The sequence below is a fragment of the Hemitrygon akajei genome, chromosome 11 (genome assembly GCF_048418815.1).
Source record: "Hemitrygon akajei chromosome 11, sHemAka1.3, whole genome shotgun sequence".
NCBI lineage: Eukaryota > Metazoa > Chordata > Chondrichthyes > Myliobatiformes > Dasyatidae > Hemitrygon > Hemitrygon akajei.
The window spans coordinates 68,244,643-68,259,156 of record NC_133134.1 but is presented as its reverse complement, the minus strand read 5'-3'; the positions used below and the strand labels follow the sequence as shown (position 1 = coordinate 68,259,156).

The window sequence follows — 14,514 nt, the reverse complement described above, 5'->3', positions numbered from 1 at the left end:
TTGTCCGGCGGCTTTCAGTTCATCCAAAAGCCTATGCCTCCAGGTTTGCTTTGGGCGACCTCTTCTTCTCTTCCCTTGTGGATTCCATTCGAGTGATTGTCGAGTGACATTCGACTGGCTCTTCCTCAAGGTGTGGCCGACCCATCTCCACTTCCTCCTCCTTACCTGGAATACAATGGGCTCTTGGTTTGCTCTCTTCCATAGGTCTAGCTTTGACACTCTTGTCGTACCACTTGAGGCGGAGGATCTGCCGGAGGCATTTGTTGAGAAAGGTCTGGATCTTGTTGCAGCTGGTGTTAGTGATTCTCCATGTTTCGGATCCATATAGCAGGATGGCTTTCACATTGGAGCTGAATATACGGAGCTTTTCTGCAACTTTTGCTAGCTCTTCAATTCAATTGCTTTACAGGCAATCTTATACTACCCTGATCCCATGTCCATTGTCAGCAAGAAGTTGTAGATAACAGTTAAGGAATGGTACCTTGATGCACCTTTTCCTCTTTCAACGAATTAAAGCTGCCTAGTTGTAGTAAACAGATACAATAGTTGCTTTAACTATGATAGTGTGATTCTCCAAAGCTCATAAATTAAGCTTCAGCCTTGCATTTTCATTTGTATGCTGCAACTGCATACACTTACCAAATTATCAGGGACTTTGAAAAACCAGGAGCATATTGATTATAAAGTAAAAATAGACAAGGCTGAAAATACTCAGCAGGTTAGGCTGCTTCTTTGGGAAAATAAATGGAGTTAATGTTTCAGAACAGAGACCCTTCGGGAGACAAGTTTATCAAAGATAGGGAGGGGAATGTCTCTGATAGTCTGTAAAAGTGACTAGGGAGATAATCTGTAAACTAGGTTATGTAGTCTACATAAGAGATTGAAGATGCTGGAATCAAGCAGGGAACAAGGTGTGGAAGAACTCAGCAGGTTAAGTAGCATCTGTGGGAGGAAGATAATTGTCGATGTTTCAGGTCGAAACCTGTATTAGGACTGAGAGTGGAGAAGCAAGATGCCAATATAAAGAGGAAACTGGAAGTAACAAGAAACGAATATAGGGTGATTGTTGGACCAAGGAGATGGAGTTGGAAGACAGGCAGGTGAATAATAAACAGCAAGCAGAGAAAGAGAAAAACAATTGGAGTAGGGTGGATGGAGGGAATGTGAAGATAGAAGATAGCTACTGGAGGGAGATAAGCAGGAAGATAAAGTGCTACCAGTGTTGGATTTGTTATGTAAAGGAAGTGAGAATGGGAACCATTAGGGGAGAGGTGAAGGACATTTGGTACCAGATAGGAGGTGGAGTGGTGTGTGATCGAGCCAGAGAGGAAATGTGACTAAGGTAGGTGAGTGGGTTTTGGAAAGGGGATGGGGGAAGGCTTCGACCTGAAATGTCAACAGTTTCCTCCCACGGATGGTGAACTCCTGCAGCACCCTGTAGGTCATTTGGTCAGTGAAAGAGTTAAAGAGTGATTGCAGTAGCAAAACAGTGTGAGAGTTGTGAGATGCAGAACATGAGGACGTGCTGGTTATCAAACTGTGTTTCAGTTAAAGAGAGAAAAAAGGAATAAAAGGCAGAGACTGAGTTGGTATCGCAGATGAAGGACTGACAGGGACAGAGTTGTGGAGAAAGCTGCAGCATGCTCAGTTAGAATGGGGTATTGTTCCTCAAACTTTCACTGGGCCTCATGCAGGAGATCAGATCAGAACAGGAGTGGAATGGCAAATGAAAGTGTCAGGTAACACACTCTGTGGACTGAATGTACAGGTAAGTGCTTTGCAAAGCTTTCACTCAGTTTGCATTTGGTTTCTCTAGTGCAGAGACCAGGCAGTGAACATTGAATGCAGTACACTGTACTGCAAGTGAATCACTGCTTCATCTGGAAAGACTGGATTCCCTGGATGGTGGGAAGGGAAGTGGTGAAAACACAAATGTTACATTATCTACGGTTGCATGGGGAAGTACTACAAGAAGAGTATGATTGGTGGGAATGAAGAGTGGATCAAGAAGTGGCAAAGGGGAATGGTGCCTATGAGATGTTAAAATAGGAGGAACAGAAAAGATGTTTGGTGGTGGAATCTTTAAAACTGGCAGTAATTGTGGACTATTTATTGAACGTGGAGGCTGGAGACGTGAGATGTACTGATCAAGGAGTTGTGGAGAAGGGGGTGAGAGCAGAGATGGGAAGTTGATGAGTTGTACTTCAGGGTAGAGGGGAGGCTCTGCTTCAGGAAGGAGAAAACCTTCCTGGCACCTGTATTGAAAGTTTCGTCAAATATAATGGATTCCATAATGAAATAATGACTTAAAAGCTTTGTAGTGGTTGATTTGATGTAACAAATTTATTATAAATTGTTATTGTGAAAATGCAAACTGATTTAGATTCTGCACTTGCATTCTTCAGGCTCTGGTCAGTGGGAACACAATCCTGACCACAGTGCCTCTGATGGTGGACACAGACAAGCTTCCCATCAATCGTATACCTGCAAGCGGCAGAACCTGTAACGCATCAAACAAAGGGGAAAAACGCACAGCACATAATGCTATTGAGAAGCGTTACAGATCATCTATTAACGATAAGATTGGGGAGCTGAAAGACCTTGTTGTTGGTACTGAAGGAAAGGTAAGAGTCTAATTTGCATTTGTCAGTAATCTTAAAATTAAATGCTCTGATCAGATTTTCATGTGTTTTAATCTTCAATAAAGTACTTTCTTTAAAGATAAAATGTGTATTTTTATCTTACCAGATAATTGATACTCAGTGCTGAGTTTGAAGTTAGAACATGGTGGTTGGTCTGGTTAAATCAGAACTTGGGTCAATACAGAGTGAGTTGTTTAGAAAGGAAAGACAAGCCAATGTATCCAACACTAACTGATATTTAATCCACCTATATACATGTGGGTGCCACCTGAGGCTCCTGATATCTGACTGCCACTTACTCTCAAACCAAAATAGTGTCATAACTTTAGTTCACTTTTTTCCCTTTCTATACTCTGCATACACCAAGCCCTGACTGAAGGAGGCATGTAAAGCAGTCTCTGTAAATCAGAATCAGATTTTATATCACCGACATCCAGTAGAGCAGTACAATGAAACACATGATGAATAAATATCGATGTAACGCTTACGCGACCGGCTGGTGTATGTCTAGGGGAAAATTTGTCCACCTGCCGAACCCCGCCTCCCGTATACGTGGATGCTGTGAAATACACGCTAATATAAACTCGCACACACAATATCGAGCTCACACCAGCTACGTTTACAGAATACACTTTATAAATCTTACTAGAACTAAGTGATTAATAACAACGCAATATATATGAAGGGAAAGAAAATAAAAGGCGCCAAAACTTATCAGAGTTCAGTCAATTAGTGCACATCGTTGGAGCTCAATCATCAACCCCTCCGACCACTCTTCGCTCTTCTCCGACCTCCATGACCCCTGCACCTGGGACCACCCTTGGTGATCGACCATCAATGCCACACCCGTCCACCTTCCTCGCTGTCCTCTTCCCGACTCCCAAAAGAACCACGCAATCCCAGCTCCCAGACCCACAAGAGAAAATAACATCCAACCCAATTGGTTAACAAATGAATACAATCCCCCGTTATCAGCAACTTTAACCCAAACAAGCTTCAAGAATCTTCGAGAGTGCTCTGCAAGAAAAGCACTCCCTCACCAGTTAGCATAACAAAGAAGCAGTTTTACTTTTAACAAAGAAGCCATTTTGATTAACATACACAGTAGATGGAGAAATAAAACTAAGTTACATTAAGTATATATATATGTCTATTAAATAATTAAGTTAAAATAAGTAGTTCAGAAAAATAGAAATAAAAAAGTAGTGAGGTAGTGCAACGTCCATTTGGAAATTGGATCGCAGAAGGGAAGAAGCTGTTCCTGAATCGCTGAGTGTGTACCTTCAGACTTCTGTACCTCCTTCCTGACGGTAGCCATGTGAAGAAGGCATGTCCGGGGATGTGGGGAGCCTTGATGATGGATGCTGCCTTCCTAAGGCACTGCTCCTTGAAGATGCTTTGGATACGATGGAGACTAGTACCCATAACAGAGCTGATTAATTTTTACAAGTTTCTGCAACCTATTTCAATTTTGTGCAGCAATCCCATACCCCATACCAGCCAGTGATGCAGTCAGTCAGAATGCTTTCCACTGTACATTTGTAGAAGTTTTCAAGTGTTGTAGTTGACAAACCAAATGTCCTCAAACTCCTAATAAAATAAAGTCGCTCTCTTGCCTTCTTTATAGCTACATTGATATGTTGTGTCCAGGTTAGGTCCTCAGAGAAATTGATGCCCAGGAACTTGAAGTAGCTCACTCTCTCCACTTCTGATCCCTCCATGAGGATTGGTGTGTGTTCCCTTGTCTTTTCCCTCTTGAAGTCCACAATCAGCTCTTTGGTCTTGCTGATGTTGAGTGCAAAGATTGCTAGTGTGACACCACTCAACTAACTGGTGCATCTTGTTCCTGTACACCCTTTCGTTATGATCTGAAATTCTGCCAGCCATCAGCAAATTTATAGATATGAAGCCACAGATACTACTTGGTTACCACCTTGTGGTTTAATCAAAGTTGCAGAGTTGGTCTATGCTTTCTCCAACCTTTTTTATTTCAATAAGGCTAATTGCCATAATGGGCTGCTTAGAATTGGCACCTTTTCACCTGATATCGATACAAGTACTGTCATTTGTTCTAAGAAACTGTAGCACAGGTTCAGTGGGTGCAACCAGTTTAATTTATCTATTTCCTCATGACCCAGAATGAGCCAAATGATTACTTGAATCTATAGCAGCTCTAGGTGGGTCTCATCAGACTCTTTCCCCCACTTCACAGTAATCCAATTTCTTTCACATGCTCATCAACTCCTCACCACCTCACCAATTTTCTTGCAACTGTACACCACTAGGGTCAATTTGCTGTTAATAGTTCATCTGCCAGCACATCTTCAGGATGTGGGAGGACACAGGAAACCCAACATATAACAGGGAGAAGATGCAAACTCCACACAGACAACATTGGGGTCAGGATGGCATTCGGGTTACTGCAGACTCCACACAGACAGCATTGGAGGTTGGAATTCCACTCAGGTGACTGCAGACTCCACACAGACAGGTTTGGGGGTCAGGATGGTACTCGGGTTGATAAAGCCAAGACCTCCAGTGTGCTGCCATTTTGTAAACCTGAATGTGAAATCTTTTAAAACCTTTTCTGTTATCCTTCTTTACCTTAACAGTTGAACAAATCAGCAATACTGAGGAAGGCTATTGATTATATTCACTTCTTACAACAAGCTAATCAGAAGTTGAAACAAGAAAACATGCTATTAAGAATGGCAGCCCAGAAGAACCGTAAGTGCTCTGTGTGTTCTACACACATTTCACTGATCAGAAATGGTGAAACCAGAATCTTTGGCAGTTTCCTGTACATCCTATTAGGATGTAAATGCAGTTGTTTGTTTGCTGTGGTTTAATTCTTAGAACTCATGCATGGCAGTGAGGCACTTTATATTGCGTCTGTGTGTAGAGAGAGAGAGGGAGAGAGAGAGAGAGAGATGCCCTATCACACTTCACATGCCTAGGTAATCTCTCCTCACCCCACCAACTCGCAAGGCACAGGAGGGTTTGCTGTTAATCATTCTGCATTGTTTTTCCACTCTGTTGTAAAGTTGTTCAGAAAACTTAACATGCCTATTTTGTGGGGGAAAACTCCAAAGAACTACAGAAAACTAAATAGTTATTTTGTGAAATGCTATAACTTGGATTTTGATTGGAAAGTATTTCTTAACTGCATAGATTGGCAGAGTTGGGTACAGATTACCAGGTATTGGACAATATTCAAGGTAGTTTGGCAATCTGGGTGTAAAGTTGGCCGTTTTGAATAGAGTAAACACTGACATAACTGGATGTGTCCTAATTTTTTATATTCTGATTTAACTTACGGCTACATTTATAATGACAGATGTTATGTAAACTTAGAGAAATGTAAGATGAAGAATCCATGAAGCTGCAGAGTTTAAGATGAATGGGTTGCTGATATCTCAGTTCCAATATCATCATTCTTCATTTTTTTCTGTTCTGAATCTGAAGGATAAATATTTATGAAATTGTAATTTTGAATTAGCAGATGCTACTTTCGCTATAAGAGTGGATCTCATTAATAGCTTTTTGTCCAATTTCAGAGTCTCTGAAAGACATAGTGGCTTCCACGGGAATGAGTCAGGATACAGTAACAAATGGATTCAAGCAGGAACCTGATCTGCTTAGCCCACCACCATCTGATGCTGGTTCACCACCTCAGAATAGCCCATTTTCTGTCAGCAGCAGTGATTCTGAGACAGACAGCTCAATTTTTGATGATACCAAGGTATTTAAACTGGCTATATTAACTTCATGTTCTCAGTCCAAACAAGACTTACAAGATTAATGTTCCTGTCTTCCTTGCTGTTTATTTGTTTAACACTGTTTCCTCCCCAACAGCTTGCTGGATTTGTTTCACTGTTGCCCTTTGCTTCTGATGCATTGCTCATTGAATTACTGTTTGTATGTTCATCTGGCTACTGATGTCTGCAGGCTGTTTCATTGAAGAGCATAACAGCTAAATTCCCATTTTGGCAATTTATTTGGAGATTCAGAATCAGGCTGACATACTGTATGTTGTGAAGTTTGTTGTTTAGCGACAGCAAATTCCACGACGTATGCCAGCGACAATAAATCCAATTCAGTTACTGTATCTCTAACACAGTAGCAGGCTCTTCTGGCACACAAGCCCACACAACCCAATTACATTAATATGAGCAATTAACCTATTAACTTGTATGTCTTTGAAATGTGGAATGACACTGGAGTACCCATAGTAAATCTATGCGGTCACGGGGTAATGTAAATATTCAATGAAAATTCATTTGTGATCCTATCATAATTGAAAGTTGAACCCATAGTAAAGTTCAAACTCTATGCCATTTCATTTGCCAAACAACTTAACCTTAGTTCAGTGGTAACATTTAGCCTTGAGGCGGGCTGTGATCTCAGTACTTTTGGAGGTGCTTGAGCTTGTATTGCCAATATAGAAAACAGTGGGTGCAAATTTGGTTGTGATAGCTGTGGGAATCTGCAGGCTTGTCATGGATGATTCTGGTTGGCTTGACCCTGAGTTAGTGAGAGGGAACAGTCAGCTAGACCATGTGAAGGGTGGAAATCTGCACACAAAGTTAAGCACAGCTTGGACCCACACACATTCTCATAACTACATCTTTGATCTGGAGAAGTGGAATTGGAAGAAGATTTTCAACAGATTCAGCCAGAAAAAATAGTTGGGTGGAAGGGAACTGGTTGGAGCTCTGTTCAAAGTGAATCACGTAAATATTTTGATTACTTCATTTGAGAACAGTTTGAAGAATGATTTTTTTTTAAAAGAAAGTTGCAAAATACATTTTTTAAATTTTTGAATAAGGTTATTCACTGATCCAGTGAAAGGTGAAGTTACCTGCTATCATTTGGGAGATTGGATACCATTTTATATTGGTGGTTATAAAGGTTGCAATAAAATTTATGATACTGTGAGCTACAAGGCATGTGTAAAACCAGAAAATAAATTCACTCTGTACTTAGCTATATGATAGTTTTGAAAGTGCAAAAACGCAAAGATTAATCTGATTGTGCATTTGACCAATGGTGAATTCTGTTGACTTCTAGATGTCAGTTAAACAAGAGCAGACACTGCCAACTAGTGCTGGCATGTTGGATCGATCTAGGATGGTACTTTGTACCTTTGTCTTCCTTTGCCTCTCCTTTAACCCTCTGGCATCATTGATGGGTGGATCCGACATCAGGATGGCAGAGAGTGGAGAATATCATGGAGCAGGCAGAAGCACGCTGGGATTTTCTGTAGAAGGTAGGTGTTTGGTCAAAATGAAATAATAAACACGTGTACAGGTCTATTCTTATTTACCTTATTTGTGTAGATTTGCAAACTGCCAGAAAATATCCAGCCTCACTGAATCCCCACACAAGCCAAAAACGGGAGAGCACAATAAAAATAATACACTGTAGCGATGTGCTACGCGCAGCGCTGAAATTACGACACGGAGTCGGTAAACTGCATGGAATTGGGCTTCTGCTTGCTGAAACCATAGGTGAGGTTGTAGCGTCCAGAAGCTTGGCAGCTTCAAGGAAACCGCGTTAACAAACGCAGCGTCTGCCAGCTCCAGTCCAAAAAAACGGTTGGACCGTCGGGGTCACCAATGTAGCGATGTGCTACGCGCAGCGCTGAAATTACGACACGGAGTCGGTAAACTGCAACCACGGAATAAGTTTATTTCACAAACACAGTCTTGCTTAAAAGCCTGTCTTCCCCCCACTCGAAACTTGGAGAGGCACGTAACTGAAACTCCCTGAGGCTATGTATCTTTGTCTCTGGCTCTGGCTAATTGTCAGCCGGTTCGAGTGTGCTAGTAATTGGGTCGCCACAACACACAAAATACTGGAGGAACTCAGCAGGCCAGGTAGCATCTATGGTAAGAGTACAATCAGGCCAAGACCCTTCTTCAGGGCTGGAAAAAAAGATGAGGAGTCAGGGTAAGAAAATGGGGGGAAGGGAGGAAGAACCACAAGGTGATAGGTGAAACCAGAAGGGTAGGGTGTAAAGTAAAGAGCTGGGAAATTGATTGATGAAAGAGGTACAGGATTGGAGAAGGGGGAATCTGATAGCAGAGGACAGAAAGCTATGGAAGAAAGAAAAGGGGAAGGAGTGCCAGAGGGAGATGATGGGCAGGTAAGGAGATGAGGTGAGAGAGGAAAATGGGATGGTGAGGGGAGGGGCATTACCAGAAGTTCGAGAGAGCAGTGTTTATACCATCAGATTGGAGGCTACCCAGACAGAACGTGGTGTTCCTCCAAGCTGAGTGTGGCCTCGTCGCGACATTAGAGGAGACTATGGACTGATGTGTCAGAATAGGAATGGGAAGTGGAATTAAAATGGGTGGCCACTGGGAGATCCCGCGTTTTCTTGCAAGTGGAGTGTAGGTGCTTGGTGAAGAGCCTCCCAGTGTGTGTCGGGTCTCACCAATATACTGGAGGCCACACCAGGAACACCGGATACATTAGATAACCCCAATAGACTCACAGGTGAAACGTCACCTCACCTGGAAGGACTGTTTGTGGCCCTGAACGGTAGTGAGGGAGGAGGTGTAGGGTCAGGTGTACCACTTGTTCCATTTGCAAGGATGAGTGCCAGGAGGATCAGTGGGGAGGGATGAACGGACTAGGGAGTTGTGTAGGGAACGATCCCTGCAGGGAGCAGAAAGTCAGGAGGAGGGAAAGGTGTGCTTGGTGGTGGGATCCCACTGGAGATAGCAGAAGTTACAGAGAATTATGTACAGGGTGTGGAGGCTGGTGGGATGGTAGGTGAGGACAAGAGAAACCCTATCCCTCATGGGGTCGTGGAGTTCGGGGTAAGAGCAGACGTGCGAAATGGAAGCAATGTGGTTGAGGGCAGCATTGATGGTGGAAGAAGGGAAGCCCCTTTCTTTGAAGAAGGAGGATATCTCCTTCGTTCTAGAATGAAAATCTTCATCCTGAGTGCGGATGTGGCAGAGAGGGAGGAATTGAGGGAAGGGGGTGGTATTTTTACAAATAACTGGGTGGAACGAGGTAGCTGTGAGAGTCCGTTGGTTTATAATAGATATCGGTGGATAAACTGTCTCTGGAGTTAGAGACAGAGGGATCGAGAGGGAGGGAGGTGTGGAAATGGACCAGGTAAATTTGAGGACAGGGTTGAAGTTGGGGGCAAAGTTGATGAAGTCGATGAGTTCCACATGGGTGCAGGAAGCGGCCCCAATGCAATTGTCGATGCAGGTAGGGAAAAGTTGGGGAGCAATATGGACTGTTGCACGTAGCCAGCAAACAGGCAGGCATAGCTGGGACCCATGCGACTGTCCATGAATACACCTTTTGTTTGAAGGAAGTGAGAGGGGACTGGTGGTGGAGGGGAACTGGTTAAGTCTGGTGTCCAGAAAGAAACGGAGAGCTTTGATGCCTTCCTGGTGGGGATGAAGGTGTATAGGGACTGGACATCCATAGTGAAAATTAAATGATGGGGACCAGGGAGCTTGAAATCATTGAAAAGATCAAGAGCATGTGAAGTGTCACGGATGTAGATAGGAAGCAACTGAACCAGGGAAGGGGGTGGTGGTTAAAACTGAGTTGTGGTATGCAGATACAAGGTCAATGGTGCAGAAACAATGTGTCTACCTGGATAAGCAGGTTTTTGGATCTTGGGTAAGAGGTAGAAATGGGAGGTGCAGGGTGAGGGAACAGTAAAACCCCATTTGGAGTAGCACCATTTATTTTTAATTAATGAGAAAAGATATTAGATTCTGTTGCAGAGGTAAATGCATCTGAGAATTTATTTTTTATTTGGGAAGTAAACCAAAATGATTAGTGTGCCAGTATTGAAATAACATCTGGTTGAGGTTGCATTGCAACCAGAAGCAAGCAGATAGCTGGATATAGCCAGGTGTGCAAGGTATTTGATCAAAAGTCAGATACAGGTATCCCCCGCTTTTCGAAAGTTGGCTTTACGCCACTTCACTTTTACGAAAGACCTACATTAGCACCTGTTTTTGCTAACCGAAAGAAATCCGAAGAGGATTTTCACTTTTACGAAAAAAAAGGTGAAAAGCGAAAATAGAGTTCAGCGTTTGTTTTGCAGCGAGCCGTTATAGAGGCACTGCGCAGCCCAAGCGGTGAGAGAGAAACGAAAATAGAGTTCAGCGTTTATTTTGCAGCGAGCCGTTATAGAAGCACTGCGCAGCCCAAGCGGCGAGAGAGAAACGAAAATAGCGTTCAGCGTTTGTTTTGCAGCGAGCCGTTATAGAGGCACTGCGCAGCCCAAGCGGCGAGAGAGAAACGAAAATAGAGTTCAGCGTTTGTTTTGCAGCGAGCCGTTATAGAGGCACTGCGCAGCCCAAGCGGTGAGAGAGAAACGAAAATAGAGTTCAGCGTTTATTTTGCAGCGAGCCGTTATAGAGGCACTGCGCAGCCCAAGCAGCGAGAGAGAAACGAAAATAGCGTTCAGCGTTTGTTTTGCTCTCAGCAGAAAACCGCCATAGCTTTGAACTGCATGAGATTTTTGCTACGATTGACAGTGCTGCAATGATTGCAGAAAAGTATAACTTTAATTGTGAAAGGACACGTAAGTTTAGGGCAGGTTTGCAGTATGTTTTCAGTGCCTACAAAGAACTGTATGATAGAAAAATGCATGAACCTTCCAGTGTGCTCACTGTCTTCCCCATTCCGGTAAGTGAAACTACACTGTACATACATTATTTCTAATTTATATAGGCTGTGTATTTGTCATATTCCTGCTTTTACGAGATGTTAGTGTTATTTTAGGTTTTATGTGGTATTTGGTATGATTTGGTAGGTTATTTTTAAGGTCTGGCAATGCTCAAAAATTTTTCCCATATAAATTAATGGTAATTGCTCTTCACTTTATGCCATTTCAGCCTACGAAAGGTTTCATAGGAAGGCTGTACTTTCAGACAGCGGGGGTGGAATTATTGAGTGTTTCTAGATAGACTTCCTGCCAACAGAGGTGTTGGAGGACAGTTGGTTATCTGAAGGCACCCACAGTCTGTTGTGGCTCTATTTACAGTCAGCAGCATAACTTTGTCTAATAATAATCAATTTTAGCTTTGAGTAATCTCCAGTATTTTGAGAGCTGGAGTTGAGTGCTCTTGTAAATGGCAATGGGTTGGAAATGGAAGGGAGGGTATATTTAGTTTGACTAAATTTGGGATAAGGGTGTGGGAAGAAGTCCTTTGAACAACAGTGAGAAACTTTCTTTTAAAAGAAACTCAGTTTGACAGTGCAGAAGCGTCTTGCCATTAATTATATTATATACTACACCAACTGCCATTTTTCATCCACTTTGAATTTAAATAGTCACTGTCAGAAAGGAAGGAAGCCTATATGAATGTGGGAAAAACATGATTTTTCTTTTTTTTTAATTATTTTTTTAATTAGTTTTCCAAAACATTTTACAAAATTAAAAACCCCAAATCCCAATGAGGAGCATTAATACAGTGCAAGATTAAGCATACAATAACAATATGCTACAAACGAAGAGAATTTAACAAAAAAGCACCTAAATTAAAGACAAGTGAGCTTAGTGTCCTCCCCAAGCCCCACAACACAAGAAAAAAAACAACAACTCCAGACCAACCACCACACAATATAGAGAGTATAAATCAGGACAGTCAAACTCCGAGACTGTGAATACACTTAGCAACAGAGGATAATAATGCCTACTACCAGAAAAAAAGGGAGCTGGAAGCAAGGGACTGAAAAGAAGAAAAAAAAGAAAAAAAAATCCCTAGTCAAGAGGAAGGTTATGAAAGTACTCGATAAAAGGTCCTCAGACCTTATGGAACTTTAGATCCGAATTAAGAACTGAATAATGAATCTTTTCGAGGTCCAAGCAGGCTATAATGTCATTAAGCCATTGCGCATGAGTGGGCGGGGTAACATCTCTCCATCTAAGGAGGATCAAGCGTCTCGCCAGGAGAGAGGCAAAGGATAGTATTCGGCATTTGGTCGGACCCAGACATAAATCTGTCTCGCCCCAAAAACCGAACAGAGCAATTAAGGGGTTAAGTTCTAGGTGCTGATTCAGAATACCCGATAATGTAGTGAAGACATCTTTCCAGAATTTCTCCAAGCTAGGACAGAACCAGTACATGTGGATGAGAAAGGCCACGCCCCTCTTGCATTTATCACAAAGCGGACTAATGCCAGGGTAGAATCGAGATAGTTTAGATTTAGACATATGGGCTCTATGAACAATCTTAAACTGTAAGAGGCAATGGCGAGCACAAAGAGAGGTTGAGTTAACCGATTTGAGAACTGAGTCCCAGCTCTCCTCAGATAAGGAGATATTTAAATCCTGCTCCCAGGCCATTTTAATTTTATCCACAGGGGCCCGTCGTAAGGCTGCTAGTTTATCTCGGATAATTGAAATTAAACCTTTACCTAGTGGATTAATGGAAAGAAATAGGTCCATAGCATTTTTCGCAGGCATTTCAGGAAAGTTAGGAATTAAAGGAGCAGTAAAGTGTCGGATTTGGAGATATCTGAAAAAGTGAGCGTTAGGCAGGTTGAACTTAACGGAGAGCTGCTGAAAAGAAGCGAAGCAATTATTAATGAAGAGATCTTCAAAATGTCTAATGCCCTTCCTGTACCAAACATGGAATGCTGAATCGTACGTAGTAGGTAAAAAAAGGTGATTATGTGCGACAGGGCTAGAAACGGAAAACCCCTGGAAACCATAGCATTTCCTGAACTGAGCCCATATACGCAAAGTGTGTCTGACCAGAGGATTAGCTATTGATCTGGGCAGACTGCTAGGGAGTGCAGAGCCAAGAAGTGCAGATATAGATAATTCTTTAGTGGAGCTCAACTCCATTGCAAAACATGATTTTTCAAAATCATTTTTCCATCTCAGACATGTAATTGTGAACAGAGTAAGTCTTGCAACATTCGATACACTAAAGGCTAAACTGACTGGAGCAGTTGAAACATTACGGTTATTTTATCTGTTCACCCTTCCAGGCATCAGCCAGCAACACCAATATTTATTGCCTTTCCCTCATTGCTTTTGAGAGGATGAAGGTGAGACAACTTCCTGAGCCACTGTTGTTCTGATGAATACTGTAAAGGAGATATTTTCAGCTGACTGGCACTTAACTCTGAACCAAGCAACAGTATTAAACTAGACATTTTAAAAGTGTGGTTTTAACTCAACGTGCATTATGAGTGGTGTTTGATAAGTTCATGGCCTAAGGTAGAAGGAGATGAGTTATAGAGCTCTTGTTACATGCTCATGCAGTTCAACTCTAAGTGATAATGCAGAAAGTTTGAAGTTAATAACTCGTCAGGGCGATTGATAAGTTCGTGGTCTAAGGTAGAAGGAAATGAGTTATTAACTTCAAACTTTCTGCCTAATCACTCAAAGAGTTGAATTGCATGTGCATGTAACGAAAGCTGTATAACTCATCTCCTTCTACCTTAGGAAATGGAACAGTGAGATTCTTCAATTACAAAGAAAATTAATGAAAGCAAAGCAGTAAATGTGGTTTATACAAGAGTGATTGATAAGTTCGTGGCCTAAGGTAAAAGGAGTCAATTTTAGGAAACCTAGCACGCTTATTTTTCAACATAGTTCCCTCCTACATTTACACACTTATGAGATGAGTTATACAGCTCTCATTACATGCACATGCAGGTTAACTCTTTGAGTGATTAGGCAGAAAGTTTGAAGTTAATAACTCGTCTCCTTCTACCTTAGGTCACAAACTGATCAACCACCCCTCCTGTGGACACTTGCTGGAGGTCCAAGATCCATATGCTTCACGACCACTGGACTAAGTGTGTAAATGTAGGAGGGGACTATGTTGAAAAATAAATGTGCTAGGCTTTCTAAAATTGACTCCTTCAA

The 14,514-nt window shown here is 42.1% G+C and overlaps 1 protein-coding gene across 3 annotated transcripts in view; it reads left to right on the top strand.

Annotated features, from left to right (window-relative positions):
• Positions 1–14,514, top strand: part of srebf1 (sterol regulatory element binding transcription factor 1) — an 81,098-nt gene that overhangs the window by 21,133 nt on the left and 45,451 nt on the right. For all 3 annotated transcript variants that reach the window (XM_073061015.1, XM_073061013.1, XM_073061016.1), the window contains exons 5-8: positions 2,406–2,624; positions 5,255–5,369; positions 6,200–6,384; positions 7,713–7,911. In XM_073061015.1, the coding sequence (XP_072917116.1) occupies positions 2,406–2,624; positions 5,255–5,369; positions 6,200–6,384; positions 7,713–7,911 (718 nt within the window). The remainder of the gene's footprint in view (positions 1–2,405; positions 2,625–5,254; positions 5,370–6,199; positions 6,385–7,712; positions 7,912–14,514) is intronic.